At 38.5% G+C, this 19,093-nt stretch overlaps 1 protein-coding gene across 1 annotated transcript in view; it reads right to left on the bottom strand.

Annotated features, from left to right (window-relative positions):
• Positions 1-301: 301 nt before the first annotated feature.
• MSANTD1 (Myb/SANT-like DNA-binding domain containing 1) overlaps positions 302-19,093 on the bottom strand; it is a 21,803-nt gene continuing 3,011 nt past the window's right edge. The window contains 2 exon segments of the mRNA XM_009890516.1: positions 302-1,350; positions 10,909-11,193. Coding sequence (XP_009888818.1) covers positions 1,110-1,350; positions 10,909-11,193 — 526 coding nt within the window. The 3' untranslated portion in view covers positions 302-1,109.

Genomic DNA, 19,093 nt, shown 5'->3' with positions numbered 1-19,093 from the left:
CTTCATCTTAACGACTGAAATACCATCCTTTATGCCTCCAGCTCCCTCTTGTGGTGTATCAATGTTGATCTGCCTTACAGACCACACCTTCAAACATCTAATTGCATACGGAAGTTGTGCCACCAGAAATACTACTGTAGAGGCATTGAACGTTCTTCACGGCTTCCATCTCTACCTTTTGGGTGTGAGTATAGCGTATCTTTACACTGCAATTAAGAATTTAAAAACTCTGACCGTGATTATCTCTCCCAGTGTTTTTCACTGTCCCAAAGCATACTATCTGCCCAGCAATAATAAATAAGTTTCTTCTTTTTCTTTATTTCATTTGATAGATTATATATATATGTATATACACACAGTACAATATTCTTCTTTTGTGATAGAGAATAAATGAGAGTTTTCATTGCTGGTTGTTCATAAAGTCAACAGATTCCAGTTAATAATGAAAAAAATTAAACATTTAATATCAAAAGCAACTTCAAGTATCTTCTATACATTTTAGTATTCAGTATATAGTAAGGTGGTTTTGGGGGGGGTTCTTTTTATATCAAAAGTGTATTTGAATAGACTATTTTTACCCTAATACTTTAGAGTACTATTCATATCAGGCATGGAGTTTAAAATTATGTATCTCATAGTCCCAACTAGCTCTTCACAAGAACCATAGGTCACTTGTACAATCACGGTGTATGTTTCAAAACAGGGTTTAATAATCAGCAACATCAGGATGCAATTACCATGTTTAGAAATGCACTATTTTGTTATCCTACAGCAGGTCAGGCTATAGTCCTTGATGTGAAGCAACATACAACACCACTGTTTATAAAACAATACCTGACCTAGGAATAAATAGTACTGAAGTTCCCAGAGCCATTCATCCCTTAACCTTTCCATATAAAAATAATTCAACTTAGGCATATATTGCACTAATTTTATCATACTGGATAGCTCGCACCCTGCATTATCTGCTCTCTTTGCTTAACTAATATTACGCTAAGGTTTTAATTTCCATGGAAAACCTGGGAATAGGGCAACAGACACACATACGGTGTGCAATAAAGGGATATCTATAATATCAATAGTAATCTCAGAGGCATTCACAAAGGAAACTACACATTAGATTTGGAGATCATTTTCTCCAGTAGATTCATCATTCTCTCCTGTAACTGTAAGCTTTGAACTTGAATGATGTTTTGCTGATCCAGAATCCTGCGCACTTCTCTACAGGTTTCTTCCATAGCTCTACTCAACTTCTTTTGTTCTTCCAACATGGCCTCCATTAATTTTAGCTTCTTCTTTTGGAAGCTGCAGCTTTGCATTTTTCTTTTCTTAACCGGTCTTTCTTCAGCTCTGAAATGTGAATATTTGTTAACAATTAGACTCATATTTGTAAAAAAAAAAAAATACGTTAGAACCTAAAATTCTATACTACATTCTTGGCAAAGCTACAACCTAGTCCTATTTTTAAACCTCTCTGTGTTCTCCAATAAATTCCCTCTCAAGTTCATTGCTGTATTAAGCATAAGTATTTGCTGTATTATTGCAGTGTTCCAGACTGTAAAAAAAATAAATTAAAACTAATTGTTTTTAATAAGAATTTTTCCTGCAGAATACCAGGGTGGTTTTTTGTTTTTTTTTTATCTTGACATTTCTTACACATTGAATTTATAAACACTATTGGGAGATACATATTGCTTATCTGGCCATTATTAAAGCTGCAATAACTATCCCATCCAGAGAAAGTGCTGCACTGTTATGTGTGGTGATGAGTTACAGCTTGTTTTTTAATGCATTGCGTCAGTAAGGCTGGTCCCATTACAGCATACTAGTCTCAGAATTTGCCCTTGCACTGAGACACAGCAGTTGCACTGACCACTCATTTATATGTTCCATCACAAAACATAAACAATACAAAAGTTTAGCAGGATACAGCTTACAAGATTCCCTCTTTTCTTATAGCTCACAGATTGACACCATTTCATATTCGCTTTTAGAGGCATTCGCCACTTGCATTTTAAGATTTTTTTTTTTTAATTAAATGTATTTTTCACAAATGCAGGATACTATGGCTACCTTCTCATGTTTATGTTAATGACCAGTTTTACAAGTAGGATAGCTAACAAAATAAACCATACTTCCCTTTAAGGTCCTAATATTTTCACAGGAATTTCAAGTGCACTATAACCCTTTGGCCTATAGTTTTGTTTTCACCATAATATAAAGGCAAGACTCTGTATAGAATAAAGTAATTAATTGCTATTTGGATTTTAAAAAAAGTTCTTCTGAAATTCAAAAAGAGTATTTGCAGCCTTTGAAGAACACCAGATTGCCAAATCCAAGGCTGTCTATGTATCCAGTCATGTTGATGTTCCCCTAGCAGAACGTCTCTAAGTTCTCTCAGGGTACAAAAGTTAGGCAAACATGTATCAAATTGCACATCCTCATCTGAAATCTGTAGAACTGCCATGTGCAATTTGGGTACTATTTGAAGAATTTTCTCTATGCTACATCATGCTTAGTTTCTGGTTTGGAAGAAAGCGATAAACCTAGCAATAAAGACAGTGCTCACAAGATGTATAGCTCACATGGCGGTCTTAATGGGGTGACAGTGCAACACATAAATTCAAAACCAGCCTACAAACCATACAAGTCAGAACACACACACATAGATCTGTTTCTCTTAACCTGTAATCTAAGAAAGAAGCATGCTGAATTGTGAAGGAAGAAGAAAGGCAAGGAGAAGGCACACATACAAGTGAATTACACATCACAAAAACCTTCAGTTACAGCTGGGTAACTTCTTTTCTAACTTGAAGTGACAGTCCATGTGTTCATTCACACTTTTTGTAACTCCAGACTGGAGTCCCCAACATACATCAAAGTTCTCTGATGATGGGTCCTGAAGTCCCTTCACACAAACAGCAATCTCAGTTGCATTCTGCCAAACACAAGTATCCTTTCTGGGTGAAATGCAATAGTGAGATAGCACAGTTGTGAGTAGTATGCCATGTCAACACCTTGCAGATTTCAAGACCTGCTTGAATAAGGATAACTTGAATTCTTGAGAAAAATGTTTTTATTAATGTGAAGAAGGGGAGAGGGGAGGAAGGTCACTCAGCTGTGGCAGATTTGTATCATAATTTCATTCATGTTCTTATCCTACTGGACAGGCTTTGTGCAACAGTGACTGTGACATCCAGATCTCTCAGCAAGAGAAATAAACAATCCTAAGCACCTGAAAGACTTAATGCAAATATAACAAAAAGACACAAGCCCCTTGACATTTAAGAGTGCAATGACCCAAAAAGGGGGAGGTCTATGAAAAGAAACAAGTGGATTAAATTAAATGCTAGTAAAATATTAGAGAATAAAAATTTAGAATTGGTCTTGAGGGAAACTATTTAGTCATTTGAATGTGATGTCCCCCTGCGCACAGGCAACAATCTTCCTTTATAAATGTACACTAGCATGTGAACAAAGACCACCGGCTTTCAGATTATCCAAGAATTTAAAGTTACGTTTACAATTCGAAGGACTTTATCACCATCACACTGCTAAAATGATGCTAAGGGAAAGGAGAAATCATCATCTTTACGCTAAAAAAAACTTTGGAAAGTACACATAATAAACTCACCTTTGCAGATTCTCTATATCATATTTGATTTTGGGCATCAAATAAACGTGCGTAAAATAAATACATGCTGCTCTGTTCCAGCTGTAGGTCAAGCTTTCAGCTGATCACTGAGATTATCACAGCCAGGCAATCCTGCAAGAACAGGTCTTGGCTGACAGCAAATGCTGTTTCCCCCATTAAGTCTAAGGGCCAGAATGGTTTGAAATGAGGTTCTCAAAGAGGTCAAGCAAGTGGTAAAGGTCTACAGCAGTCCAAGGACAACACTGAATCTGCTATTCCAAGGTTCCCATCACTGCACTCACATTCACAAAGAATGCATGCTTTCTGGTAGGCAGAGCAAGAAACTTTCTGCAATTATGGTATTATTTTAGCCAAATTCACCTTTTGAATTGAAACTTGTCATTCCAGAGGATGTAAATATTGAAAACTCGATGAATCTCTATCCTCTTCCCTATACAGTACTAGAAAGTAGCTATGGTAAGACCTCTTGTCTGAAACAGGTGAGAACTGGCTCCTATAGCCACAAGAGGGCTTGCATCTTGTCAAAATAAACCCTGGTGAGAATGGTCCTTAATAAGCAATGAGAGAGAAAATCTGGGGCATGTCAATGGTACTGAGTACTGAGTATTGCATGACTTTCTTGGCAATTGTGGCTGCCATTTGGTTTTCAATTTCAGTTGAGGCTAAAAAAAAAAAAAAAAGGCATGAAAAAATGAGATGGAAAGATTTGGATTGAAAGATCTAAATAAGCCTTATTTTTAAGAGAAGAAAAAAAAACCCTTTTGAAGTGTTATCCTAGAGTCTGTATGGGATTTTATCTGTTTTTCAGTTAAACAAATGTGGTCCATCAAAAACCTGTAAGACATATAACCATACATCCAAGACAATAACTGCCTTGCGCAGCTCCAGAGAGGAAAGAGAGGCAAAACGTCTGGTGGTGATGGCAGCTACCTGGGGAACTGTATCAGCAGTATCTGCAGTCTGCTAATGACTGAGAAGGTACCTGCTGACAAGTGCTTGCTCAAAATTGTGTTTCAGCACAGAGAAGTCCCCCCAAAAGCCAGGGCACAAGGATTCTTCAAGGTCTCCTAAGTACTCTCTGTGTTTCTTTACAATTAACAAACAAGACTTGGTAATTAGACAGCCTTAATTGAAAATAAACACTTATTTCAGACAAGCCTAGCTTTGATGGTGTTCCCAATCTCCTTTTCTCTCCAGCCATAGTGACTGTCAATGAGAGGGCTTTATGATCACTCACAAGTCCATAGTAAATACTTGGAATTTACAATCCTCTCTTCTTGCAGAATAGCTCTCGAAAGAGAGCTCTTGAGAAGGGGTCTACAAAAGAAGGATCTAAAGAATCTAATTCACAAGTAAAGAACCCTCAGCAACATGAAACAATGTAAAATGTCCAGCGATGCCTGAAGGAGTTATTTGAATACTGAAGTGTTTCCTCAGATACTGAGCCATCTTTCTTGAGAAGTTCTAGGTCTCCTAGGTAGCATGCCAGAGAGACCTCTCCAGTGTCAGTAACTTTTTATAACAGAAAGTCGAGAGCAAAGCAGGTATAGGAATACGGGTTCAGCACTGAGTAACACACCAGCATCAGTATCCTCAGGTAGTTTCGCTAGGAGTACGTCCCGTTTGGCTATCTATAGGCATGAGTATAAGAAATGATCAATGTTTGCTGTAGCAAACACCAGTTGGTTCCTGTTGCTGATTCTCCACGTTGCTTTCCTGTGCAGCCAACAACTCTGTGACAATAGGAGTGCAACAGATCCTGACAGCCTCCACAGAAGGTGGATGCCAAAGCATCATCTCCACTCTTTGCCAAGCCTAGTCTCTGAAGACAGATTTTGAGATCTGAAGGAAAGAGGGGTCTAGGAAATCCAGATCCTCAAACACAATCTGCTCATACTCTTGGGCCTCCAGTGTCTAGGGCAAGGAGCCTCTAAGAGATTTGGCACTGGTATTCCCCTGATCACACAAAGTGTGGAAGAGCTCTGGCATTGGGACCACGTTCCAAGCAGGACCTCACAAAGCTATTTCCACATTATGCTCCAAAACAGACAGGCAGGGTTCAAATGAAGCAAACCAAAGGAAAGAAAATGTTCCCTTTCATCTATAATGCTGAGCAGAAATGACACTGTGCATTGGGGACCAGGAGGAAACAAAGCAAAACCTCCAAATATAATTAGGCAAGATATTAGGCAAGTCTACAATGTATTTGCTTCTACCTATCTAAGATCAATTTCTCAATCACTGTTCAATTAAAACTTCCTCAATTGATTGCCTACACTCACCCGGTAAGGTTCAGTTCAGTGATGTGTATGAATAATTAAGGTAACAGGCGTTGAATAGAAAGAGTAATCTGTCTGCCAAAATGTGTTACCTACAGAAAACCATAAAAACAACTCTTCCTTCCCGACTGCTTCATAAGAAATGGGTCTCCAGTACCACTGTTTTCAGGAATTTATGTCTTTCAACTACTAACCATTGTTTCTGGCTTGGTTGTGCTTTTTTACCTATGTACATATCTGAGTAGATTTCCATAGCGCATATCTTTATGGAAAATGATGAACAATGATCTGAAAATAAATAATATTAATATTAGAGATGGCACAAAGATCTTCAGAGTTTGAGGACTGAGAATCAGGCAACCTGGATCTTCTGGTAAACCAGGCTCATTCAAATACAGCCAAATGCATTCAGGAATTAATGAGGCTCATCCTTGACGTAAAGTGTAGAAAAGAACCACAAAAATGGCTTGCAGCCTGGGCAAAGCATCTTGCTATGATAACAAGTCTGCATAATGAATTAAGATGCACTACATAATGTGCATAGCCTAAAGCTCAAACTTCTTTGTAGATGCTGCCCATTCAGATTTTAAATAGCCATGGCATAATTTCAGAAAGATTAAAGGCTTTGCCAAAACTGTTATTTCCCGAATTAGCAACCTCACCAAGTTTTAATGCACTTCTATTAGACAATTCATATCTTGGTTAATTCATGTTACCAATTCTTACTCTTTCTGTACCAAATTATTTAATCTATATTTTAAAATTAAAGAATACCAAAGATGGTATGATCACGGTACAAAACTACCTTGAGGCAAAAAGCAAAAAATACTGAAAGGGTCTCCAATACAGTGAAAAGAAAGATAAACAGAAGTAACATCTGAAAGTTTAATTCACTATATTCACATTGGAAACAAGACACTGGTTTAAGCAAGGGATTAATCACTGGAACAGATCCCTGCAGGGAAGAGTGAATTCTCCATCTTCTGAATATATCAGATCTAGTAAAAAATTTCCAAGAGTCAAACAAATTATAGAAACAAAGAAGTGGAGGACAACAGATACACGGGGCACCAGAGTGCAGTAGTCCTCTGCTGAAGGGAAGCATGTCGCAGATCCCCCTCCATAACATTTCTGGACTCCACATCAGAATAACTGAATTCAAATACATGGATGATATTTCAGAAGAATTCAGACTAGATGACATGGTGGTTTTATTATGATCTATTAATCTATGAAAGTAACTCTTTCATCCCCATTTTCAGTACGACAGAAATGGCAGAACAGATGAAGTCTGAACCACATTCACAGTCTGGATAATTACGTTCTGTCATTACTTTAACAATGAAAATAAAGACTATAAATTAGTCCACAGGGTGAAAAAACACTGTTTTCAATTAGATAAAAAGTCATTTATAGTGGTGTCAGGAATTTTTATTTTAAAAGTTTAAGCTGCAGAACAAGACTCCACCATGTTGCATTATATTATCTGGCCATAATGGAACAATTCTATTACTGTCAGATGTTTTATGGACATTGCAGTGTAATACAAGCTTTGTTGAAGCCCAAAAGCAGTGTTAGAACAATACTAAATAAATAGCAGGCACCCCATTAAAGGGAAATAGGGATTCCAAATGTTTTTCTCATCTGCAAATTGCAACAAAAATAAAAATAAATTTCATCCCATGTTAATTGTATTATCACTAACTAGCAAAATATGGGTTTTGTAAGAAGGTCCCACACTCAAAGAATTTCAAATAAAATGCAAAGAAATCTAGTTTCAACTATTTTTAGCTTGAGAGTATGTATGTATTGATTGGCATATAAATCTTGACATTTTTCTCTATCCTGAAAGCTAACCATTACATTCAATGATTTTTTTTTTTAAGTTTTAATTTAGAAGTAGCCTCCTGCTATGTTCAAGCACACTGTGGAAAATACAAAGCTAAGACTCAAAAGCTGTGTTTGAGAGTTTAATGGAATAACGGTAAAGTTTTCAGAAGTTTAAAAGCTGACTTGAAAAAAAGTACTGTTTCAGGGTTTTTTTCCACTATATGTTGTTGCCATAACATTATGATTTTGATTACTGAAGAAAAAAATCCCATAGCATAAGCTTATTTTGCACTTTGCGGTATTGTCTTTAGTTCCTTTTTTGAATCTATCAGATCAACTGTGTACTGTTTAGAGGCAAGGGCATTTACAAAAAGCCAAGATGGACCCAAATTTTGTGTTCTAATTCTTTTCTCTCTTGTTGGCTATTTCAAAGTGTTTTTCAAATACGGGATGAGACTCTAATTGCTTAAGCTGAAAATTGCTTCTCAGTTGATCGTTTTCCATTAGCAACTCCAAAAGAATCATCTTCCTTGTCTTACTATTGCAGCTCTAAGTGATTTTATCCCATCTGATATCATTAGCAAGCACTGTATTTCCTTCTGGACAAGAAAGGGTTCCTTACTCTTCTCTTATTCGTCAGACTAAACAGGTCAAAGCTGTAAAAGCTTTTCAAAACCCCCTGTGACTACTGGAGTACCACTTTTCATCCTTCCAGATACATGCCCCATTAATATCACAGGTACCTTCTAATTTTCAATCTGATCGCGATGCTCACCTGAAATGTTATACTGATCTCTTGTGGTATCTACAGCTCAACTTTTTCTTTTTTTAAATACATTAGAACTGCATTTTAAGTTGTGAATATGTCCATATCTTGCTGTTAAATTATATGCACAATATTATATTGCACAAAATTCTTTTATAGTGGAGACTGTGAGAACAATGTTAGGTAGCAATGTATTATGGAGGTCCTACCACACTGACAGCTCACATAACCTTTCCTCCAGCTCCCAAACCCTGTTGCACAGCCACCCTTAGCAGGCACCAGCAGCACTGCAGCCTGACCTACTTCAAGGACAAAGCATCATTACCTGCCATGCAGACTTGCAGCCAGTTGAAATCTAGCCGTTAAAGGCTAGATTTAAATCATAGAATCATAGAATGGTTTAGGTTGGAAGGGAGCTTCAAGATCATCTAGGTCCATCCCCCCACCATGGGCAGGGACACCTCCCGCTAGACCAGGTTGCTCAAAGCTGCAACCAACCTGGCCTTGAACACCTCCAGGGATGGGGCATCCACAACTTCCCTGCGCAATTTGTTCCAGTGTCTCACCACCCTCATAGTGCATTTTTTTTTCCTAATATCTATTCTAAATCTCCCCTCTTCCAGTCTGAAGCCATTACCCTTTGTCCTATCACTACATGCCCTTGCAAAAACTCCCTCTCCAGCTTTCTGGTAGGCGCCCTTCAGATACTTGTGCCCTTGATCTGCAGTTTCTAAATTGGTCAAGTAAAGTTAAAATATTTTTTACCAGAACAGGTTAGGTAATTACCTTGGACAAAGTAAACAAACCACTGAATCTGAAGTTGGCTAAAATGCATTATAGCCTAAATTTTCCAGCTGTTATTGCAAGGGAAATAATTCAGTTAGAGGGGCTTAAGTCCACCGTAGCTGTAAATGAAAGCATCTACATGAGAGTGGGAGTCCATGTGCAAACTGTAAGCACAACAGATATGCATTTGTGGCTGATTAGCTTGACTTCTGTGATGGCTTGTCTACACTCTGTAATGAAACCTGGTGTGGTGACCTCTGTCCTCCCCTACCAGTCACCTACAGTACAAAATCTGTGTTGTCCTGGAGTCATCCCTCAGCTGAAGACACGTAATACCTGGCATTTTTAAAAAGTCTGGTGTTTTCAAATAGTCTAGTGAATAAACTATAGCTCATGTTTGTGGAAAAATGACCTTCTAATTAAACATTAAATAATACTATTTGAAATCAAATTACTAATTAGGAAAAAAAGTTATTGCATCAGAAACATGATCTTGGAGTCTGCAGATCCTAAAATCAAGAGAGACTGTGTATCAGGGATATCAACTACTTACAATGAACTACTATGAAAAAAATTGTTGCTTGTGAACAAAAAGGTTGCTGCAGTGTGAGAATTATACACCATAATATATATTCAATTACAAAAAAAAAAAAAGCTTTAAAAAATAATCAGCTATTCAAGGACTATTTGCTTGAATGGTTGAATTAATTTACCCTAGTTTTATTCATCCAAGAGCAGGCTCGGAAACAATAATCCAAACTTGTTAGGTTGGTTCTTCTTCCAGCTCAACACCTTCTCAGTTGCATGACTGACAGATAATTTTACTGTTATAGTTACAGCCTCACAGACTCATGATAAGGATCTCTAGGATCAACTTTTTTTCCTGCCAGAAAACTGTAATCAACTCTTATTTCACACCACTCTGGATGAAAAATGAGACCAGTAAAGACAAAAATTTGCATCAAGTGTACAAGCCTGCCTTTTGTTAAAATGCTGCTTTCCAGAGAACTCCAATCTTATCAAAAAAAGGAAACACATGTCTGCATTCTCAAACTAGCCTTTACTTTGAAAAAGTGATCTTCTCAATTGTATTTGAAATGTTGCAATGTACTTTCAAACTGCACAAAAAGCATATCAACGTCCACAGAAATATTTTGTTTGAGTCTTTTCAGCATTTTAATAATAGCTGAAGCCAAAGAAATCTCAAACTCATACAAAAAGCAAAACTAGAGCAAGCCAAAAATCTCATCTAAACAGTATGTTATACCTCTGATTGCATTGCAGAACTCTCTTGAACATGCCTATACTCCTATTACAAACACTCTACCTCATGAGAGCAGTGACATGCATGCTGAGTTTTGGCAATATTATACAACTTTTTGCCCAGTCCTCCTACTCCCTTCCAGTCACCCAAAGGAATAAAGAAAATGCCCTAATTCAGCAAAGTGGCTGCGACTGGGGAACAGATCTCGTTTGTGCTTTAGAGAACAGATACAAGAGCTGTTAGAGAAAAATGTGCTAGGGTGTCCCCTTTACATAGCAGATCTAGTTAATTCTGTGAAATACAAGAAAGGGGGAAAAACAGGTACTACCTGAGCTTGTAAGAGAGTAAGCTTGACGAGCTCTCTGAATGTTCATCTTCAAAGCACTCTTCCCTTCCTTCATATGTAAACTGGTTATACGGCAAATACAGAGGTGTAGACTTAGCTGATGGAGACTGCGAGGCCTCCGTCTGTGATGTAGAAGGACCTGGTTGCTGATTTTCATGCATTTTCACATCGCTGTGGTCTGTCACTTTGGATAAGATCCTATCAATGGTTTTGTAGTAAGGCCAGTCAGGTGCAACAGTTTCACTGTCAGTCATGCATTTTAATTTCCTGTAAGAAAAGGCACATAACATTAAAGCTTGTTTTCCTATAAAAGTATTTTTAATACAGATCTATCTCAAAACATTTGTTCTGGTCACATTTAGGAGTCGAACTGAATGCTTTTGATGAGAATAAAATTAGACACTTTTTTCTTTTAATCTCCAGTGAAGACTTTCAGTTTCTTTTCCTAGTTTTCACCTGTGATTACAAGTTGCATGTAAACCCCAATGGAAGTTCAATACACATAAAGAACATTACAACCTCTAATGGAAACAGTATCATGTTGGTTGTAGAATAATTTTTCTTCCCCTTACAGAGTGCCAGACTAACCAATCTGAGAGCAAGCCCTGACAACTAGAGTAGGCAACACACCACAGCCTTTACCAAACTATGGGCAGCTCTGTCCTTCCATGCTTTAAAGAAAGAATATTTATTTTCCATCATGGATACATGCTGCTTTAAATATAACTCATGTGCTTTTCCCAATATTGCCTAAAAGCTCTGAAATGCCTAGGTAAACATCCTGGTAACAACCATGAAATGTAGATGCCTGCTCATCTGTTACAGAAAAAAGATTAGTGTAGGAAGAAGCATGGAATTTCATTAATTTACAAAAAAAAACACAAACAAAACAAAAAAAACCCAAAAAAACCCAAGAACAACAACATAAAAATGAAAACAGTTAATAATTATTATAAACAGCATGCACAAAACCTTACAGTGAAAGGACTATCAACCATGACCTTGACTTTCACATGCATCTTTTTATGAGATCTATTATTTAGTCCTAACACAAAGTTCACTACTATCCCACTTGGTACCCATTATTATTTTATTTACTTTTACTGAGAATATAAAACTGAGGTGTATAGATGAATTACACATCTCGAAGAAACTCCACTGTTCCTCTCAAGTCCCCAACTTCCTTTTCATTTGCCTTTCCCAGTTGGCATCTTGTTACTCTAAATCAAAATGCAGCAAGGGAACACAACAGGAAAGGCAAGACCAGTGACAAATACTCCATTTTCATAAACCAGATTTCATTCAAATTAACAAAAAGCTGAACCAAATCTGATTCTCACAGCTAGCAAGAGGTTTCCATTTGCGGAAAAAAGGATAAAAATTATTCCTGGACACCTGGCCCACCCCCTTTTCTTGAAGCCTTTCTGGTTTTTCCTCCTCAGAATCCATCCTGCCCACACCGGTCCTGCAAATGATAGAATTAAATAGCATGTAAACATGACAAAAATGGTGCCAAACTTAAAAGCGAGAACTTGAAGTTCTTCCTTTTAAAAAGCTCTCAGCCAAGTCTAAGGGGAAATCCACCAGTGAGGAAAGAAGGCAGAAAGATTTGCTTAGGTTTCAAAGCCATTTAAGGTTTCTTCTTTATTTTTTTTCCCCCCCTCGTCCTTGCAAGGTCTGATGAGCTTTTCCAGCTATTTAGAAATGCACATCATAGTCCTGCATAGCAAAGCCTCCACAGCAATCTGTATTTTTATGGCCTCTATGCATTCAAAATTTTGATTTCATACATGTTTCACAACCTACTGCTGCAATTTCATAGTCAGAGAATATCTAGCACAACCTACAAATACATGCATATCCATCCAGCACAGATAGAAAATAGGTAAATACAAGGCTGACAGCAACCGTCACTTGATACTGATTATTTTTAGTTCAATTGTTTAGGCTATTTGCATGAAAAACATATCAATTAAACCACTGTAAGCTACTAGCCAAGTCAACGTTCCACATGGGTTTGCCCATGTCGAAACCCCCAATATATTCAAGCAATGGGGTTTAAAATATTACCATCCTCAGCTGCTCATTGCAACACATTCACCATGATTGGTCATCCCCATGGGTGAGACAGCAAAAAGCCATGCGTGAGGACATCTCAGCCATGCCAGTGCGAAGCCCAGCAGCTGCGGTAAGACTTCATGGACACAGTTTGAGCCTGGAGGACTGCAAAACATTGTGCCAAAAAGAATGGGGAAAGCTCAGAGCTGGTATTCTGCTGACTCTGCTCTGGGGCCAAACTTGTGTTAACCTAGTATTAGGCAGGACCCCCAAATCCCCATCAGCAGAGCTGCTGCCCAGCTCGTCCATCCCCAATCTGTATCAGTGCACAGGGTTCGACCACCCCAGGGGTAGGACTTCGCATTTGTCCTTGCTGAATTTCATGAGGTCTGTTGCCAGCCCGTTCCTCAAGCCTATCTATGTCCCTCTAAATGGCTGCTCTGCCCTCGTACATGCAGACCGCAGCCCTCCCAGTTTGGGGTCATCTGCAAACTAGTGAGCATGCCCTCCACCGTCTCCTCCTTTGGGTTTTTTATATTAAACAGGGTATGTCACAGTATAAACTCCTGCAGTCCTCAACTTGGAGTGAGCCTCTAGGTAGAGTACAAGCCATTAACTACTACCCTTTGAGACCAGACTTCCAGCCAATTATCACCTAGCTCATAGTCCATCCATTTGGAGTATAACATCCCAGCTTGGATACAAGGATGCTCTTGGAGACCGTGTCAGAAGGGTTTCTACAGTTAAGCTGGACAACATACATTGCTCTACTCTCATCCACAGATCTAGTCATTTAATCACAGAAAGGAAGCAGGTTAATCAGGTACAATTCCCTCTTAGTAAATCCACTCTGCCTATTTCCAGTCACCACCTTCTCCTTTATGTGACTGGAAATTGCTTCCAAGACAGCTTGCTTTGTGATCTTCCCAGGAGTTTGAAGGGAAGTTGATCAACTTTTAATTCCTGTTCTTGCTTTTTCTGAAGATGGCTTAAACAGTGGCCTTTCTTCAGCCCCCACGGACCTCCCTCAATCTTCACAAACTTTCAGAGACGATTCCTGAATCAATCCTTTTCTACTACTGGTATTTCCTCTAACCCTGCTCCAGGCACACCAGACCTGAGCAGTGAAGACTGAGATAAAGAAGGTATCGAGCATCCTCAGCCTTATTACTTGCATCTGCTTTCACTAAATCACCCATCCCTGGTTGTGATTTTCGGGGCAACCCCTGGTATCAACACAGGTTTCGGAATGAAGGGACTAAAAGCAGTCCTGTGGAAAAGGACTTGGGGGTACTGGTGGATAAAAAGCTGGACGTGAGCTGGCAATGTGCACTTGCAGCCCAGAAGGTGAACCGTATCCTGGGTTGCATCAAAAGAAGTGTGGCCAGCAGGTCGAGGGAGGTGATTCTGCCCCTTCTACTCTGCTCTGGTGGGACCCCATCTGTAGCCCTGCATCCAGCTCTGGAGCCCTCAGCACAGGAAAGACATGGACCTGTTGGAGCAGGTCCAGAGGAAGGCCACAAAAATGATCAGAAGGCTGGAGCACCTCTCCTGTGAGGACATGCTGAGAGAGTCGGGGTTGCTCAGCCTGGGGAAGAGAAGGCTCCCAGGAGACCATATTGCGGCTGTTCAGTACTTAAAGGGGGCTTGCAAGAAAGATGGGGATAAACTTTTTAGCAGGGCCTGTAGCAATAGGACAAGGGGTACTTGTTTTAAATTTAAAAAGGGTAGATTCAGACTAGATATTAGGAAGAAGTTTTTTACAATGAGGGTGGTGAAACACTAGACCAGGTTGCTCAGGGAGGTGGTAGATGCCCCATCCCTGGAAACATTCAAGGTCAACTTGGACAAGGCTCTGAGCAACCTGATCTACTGGAGATGTCCTTGTTCACGGCAAGGGCATTGGTCTAGATGATCGTTAAAGGTCCCTGCCAACCCAAATCATTCTATGATTCTACGAAAAGTTTTCAGGCGTAGGTATTTTGCCCAAGTAGGTCAGTGCTTTGGTTTTTATGGTTGAGCTCTGCTGTGTACCCAGACCCCATTTTTTTTACAAAACTGTCATGATTTTGAAGGAAGAGCTGTTGTTTATTATCTGCCCCCACAGCTGTAGAGTTGCAGCTATACAAAACCAGGTATGTCTCTGGCTCTGAATGCATCAAATAGATACTAATTCTTCCACTTCTGACTTCTTACTGTAGCTCTGGGCTAAAAAACCCAGGATCACTACCAGGAGGTAGGCAAAAGAACTTTGTTAGCTTAAAAGCAGCACCACGAGCAACCATCTACCTGTATGGAGTCTGGCTCATACATAAAGAAAAAAGGATTAAATAAATGGAGAGATGAGAAGATAACAGGGAAGGGAGTGTCATTCCTTTGGAAAAGAAGTAGGAACACTGCAGGTGGAGGTAAACAGGGAGAACATGAACTGGAATAGTGGTGATGGTTTAGCTTTCTGGTAAAAACAGAGCAAATAGCTAACTTGGTAAAATTAATATCAAGTTTCAGGATTCACTGATTTTTAAGTATGTTTTTCTACAACTGCTAGAAGTCCAGAGAACCCAGCGAGACAGCTGACAGTTTTTGCCTGCATGAAGGTAAGCATAACCCCGGCAGAACTAAAGTCTAAAGCAAAGATGAATCTACTGTTGTAAGTCTGTCATTATCGTAACTCATCACAGCAGATCTTAGTTGCATCCAAAATGCAAAGTTGGATTTTTTGTTTGTTTTGCTTCTCCGTGGTTTTGGTTGGTTGGTTGGTTTGTTTCAATGAAAAATGAAGTTAAAAAGAAACAGGACAATAGCAAGGCTGGGATGCGATAGTCCAGAAATGAGAGAGGAAGATGAGCCAAACATTCAACACATTGAAATTGGGCAAATCACTGCCTGATTGAGCAAGCCAGGCAGAAAAATTAGGTAAGAAACAGGGGTAAGTGAGAAAGCCAGCAGAGCTTGCAAAATAAATTCACACTGAGTTTATCTAGACCTGTTGCTGTTTCATGAGGCTCTATTAAAATCCAGCTGAGAGCAGAGGCAACTGAGAATGCTCTCCAAAAACTCAGGGATCCAAGTCAAGTTTCCAGTGGACAAATATCTGAAAAACACTGTCAACTCAGTTAATATGAAAGGTGGTTGCTTGTCTTGTTGCAAAGAAGTGAATAAATTAATGGGTTTTGAGATCCTAATGCCAAATCACTCCACTGAATGGACTGAGACACCAGTTGAGTAATTTGTGCGGCAGTTGACCTTTCTTCAGACTTTATTCTCTGTGCCTATGAATCCACCTTCTAAAATAAAATCATTACAGTATTATGTTCTAGGCATTTTTTTAAAATCATCATTATTTAGTCAGTAAAAAGCAAGCAATCTGTAACTTGCTGGTTTTTTTTTTACTTTCTGCTCAAAACACTATTGCTTTTTTATTATTATTACAGTATTTGATATTACTACTCGCCTTAAGGAATGGATACAAGATCCATCTCCTGGGGTTTCTGAGAAAAGCTTTCAAAATAAATAATAAATAGCAACTGTTCATGAACCAATCAATGGTGAAGAAAAGAAAGATGTATGAAAGTACAGTGCTAAGTTGTGCATTTGCTATAAATTATTGAAATTAAAGAGAAAGCTGGTAAAATATTAAAATTTAACTTTCTGCAGTAATTTGCCTGCACTTATATTTTGTCATGTGCTGTAGTAGCAGCAGTCAAATATTTAAGTTGCTTAATGTCATAGAGCATAGCACCAGATTACACAAGCAACAATGTTTAGTTGCTATCATGTACACATGAAAATAAAAAATTAATCTTCTATTCAAATCATGAGATTGATTCAAATTTACCAATCATTAACATTAATTGACTGCGATTCAAATAAAAAAGCAACAGCTGCATCCCGTTTCCTAGGCTTAGGGACGGTGATGTTTTTGAAAATAATAGATGTGCATTCACCCAGTTCTTATTTTTAAGCATCAGGAACTGTGGACCACTGTGCTAGCTTTACAATCCCGGCTTCCGTTTTAATAAGCCAGTGTGTATTATGTCAGTGGAAATACTATAACAACAGATACAGAGCACTGTTACACATTAAGATCAGCATCTTCGCGAGGACAGGACAGTGCTTTCTTTTAGGACTAATTATAGGTTTATATGTGCTGAATGCCCCAAGTAACCCACATAGTAGAAAGAATTCAGCACATATTCCAAGTGATGCTAAACTGTGAGAGCTGGCATGCTAATCTCAGCAAAACTTTTGATGACCAGCACATCGGAAAGCTTAACTTTGAATTCCAGCAGGCTTGACTCAGCCCTTCCTCCTTCCAAGATGGATAAATAGGGAGGTTCACACAGCTCACTGCACAGGTGTCTTTAAAACTGAACATTAAAAACCTGGTGGTTCATCTATCCACAGCAGATGTTTCAGATTCTACTGCAAAACCTAAAAGCAGAATTTTACTCAAATGCACCTGCAAAAAAATTTTCCTTCCACCTGTGGTGCTGTGCAGCATTTTCCACCCAGCCAATTTCCACAGTGGATGAAATGGTCCTTTAATCTACTGAGACTCCAGTAAGAATTACTTCAGGTCATGGTACATTTTTCCCTGAATAGTTTCCTCCAAATGCATTTGGACTACAATAACGCAGAGGAATACAGGAACTGTTCCCAGATCAGCCCATCGTCCCGCTGCCTCACTTCTGACAAAGGTCAGTGCTAAATACTTCAAGAATCATTTTGGTGAGCATATTTTGAGGGGACATTCACCCATAAAGACACTTGCTTACTTTTCCATTGACAGCTAGTAATATCCTTAAACCCATTGTCTTTCATAACTCTATCTAATTTGAAGCCAATGTCTGTATTTTTATTTAATAAATCTAATCTTTAGTAAAAATAATAATAATACTAAAACAACCTACTGCTCTCTTGGTGTCAATGATTTTCAGTGGTAATGAGTTCCACATGCTTATTATGCAGTGTAATACAAATTTATACGACTTTAACTAGTTTTACGTTTCTTGCCTTGCAATTCCAATAAATAACTTCTTGTATTAGGGGAAAAGAAATATCTGCTTTATATTCTGCAAAACAGTACTGTATATTTTTATGCACCTCTAGAACTCCTTTATATTTCTTTGCCTTTTTTCCAAGCAAGTCACAAACTTTCCCATTTCTCTTAATAAAGAAAGCTTTCCACATCTCAGCCTAATTGTGTTTTCTAACCATCTTCTCATTCTCTTGTCACCTCATTGAAATATAGGGCAGTCAGAAATAAACACAAGAATTCAAGGAGGAAATAATGACATAAAATAGATTTATATCATGTCATTTTAACATCTGAATAATGTTTTTACCCCAGATGTGGAGGGATGGGATATGATCACCCTAAAATTGCTTTTGTGACAGATGCTCACGTGCACTGAACTACACCTGAACTAACTTTATCTGGCAGCAGAAAATTCCAGGTAGGATCCAAGCTCACCCAGGACCAGGGTGAGTACGTGGGCTGTGTGCCCATACTGCGCTCCGTACCACCATAAGCATGCACGCAGTTGCATTAACTGCAGCAACTGCAATAATTACTGGCTAAGAAACGCTCGTCCCCTACCTATGTATATGTTTGTCTGACTTTGACTCCACATCTGCACAATGAGTAATGGCTTTCACTGAGCAAAATATGCGAAACAATATTTACAGGACTGCATCTTAAAACACTACGGCATCCTCAGGCTGGAAAGCACCATTATAAATGCTTTCTATTTTAGATCCTTTAATGTTTCAGATCTTTAATATCTGTTTCAAGAGTTGTCCCAAGATAAGACGTGCCACTTTTAACACTGAACTTGGTTAAAAGGACTAGTAGAAATATTCAAGTACTGCTTTTTCTTTTATAGAAAAAAATATACGTTTACATGCATATACATATGTATAGCAATTTGTAGGACAAAGTTTATTTTCCTTAATGAAATTGTGGCATATTGCTAAATAATACTATTATCTGATTAAATTTTCCAATCCAGTTAATTTCTGACTATCAAAGTAAGGCTACAGACCATAGCATCTTTGCAACACTGCAAACAGTTGCCTAAAAAAGTAAAGGGTCCTGAAGCGGTGG

Source organism: Charadrius vociferus, unplaced genomic scaffold (assembly GCF_000708025.1).
Source record: "Charadrius vociferus isolate BGI_N301 unplaced genomic scaffold, ASM70802v2 scaffold88, whole genome shotgun sequence".
Lineage (NCBI taxonomy): Eukaryota > Metazoa > Chordata > Aves > Charadriiformes > Charadriidae > Charadrius > Charadrius vociferus.
The sequence above is the reverse complement of the archived record's forward strand: the minus strand, read 5'-3'. Positions and strand labels throughout refer to the sequence as shown.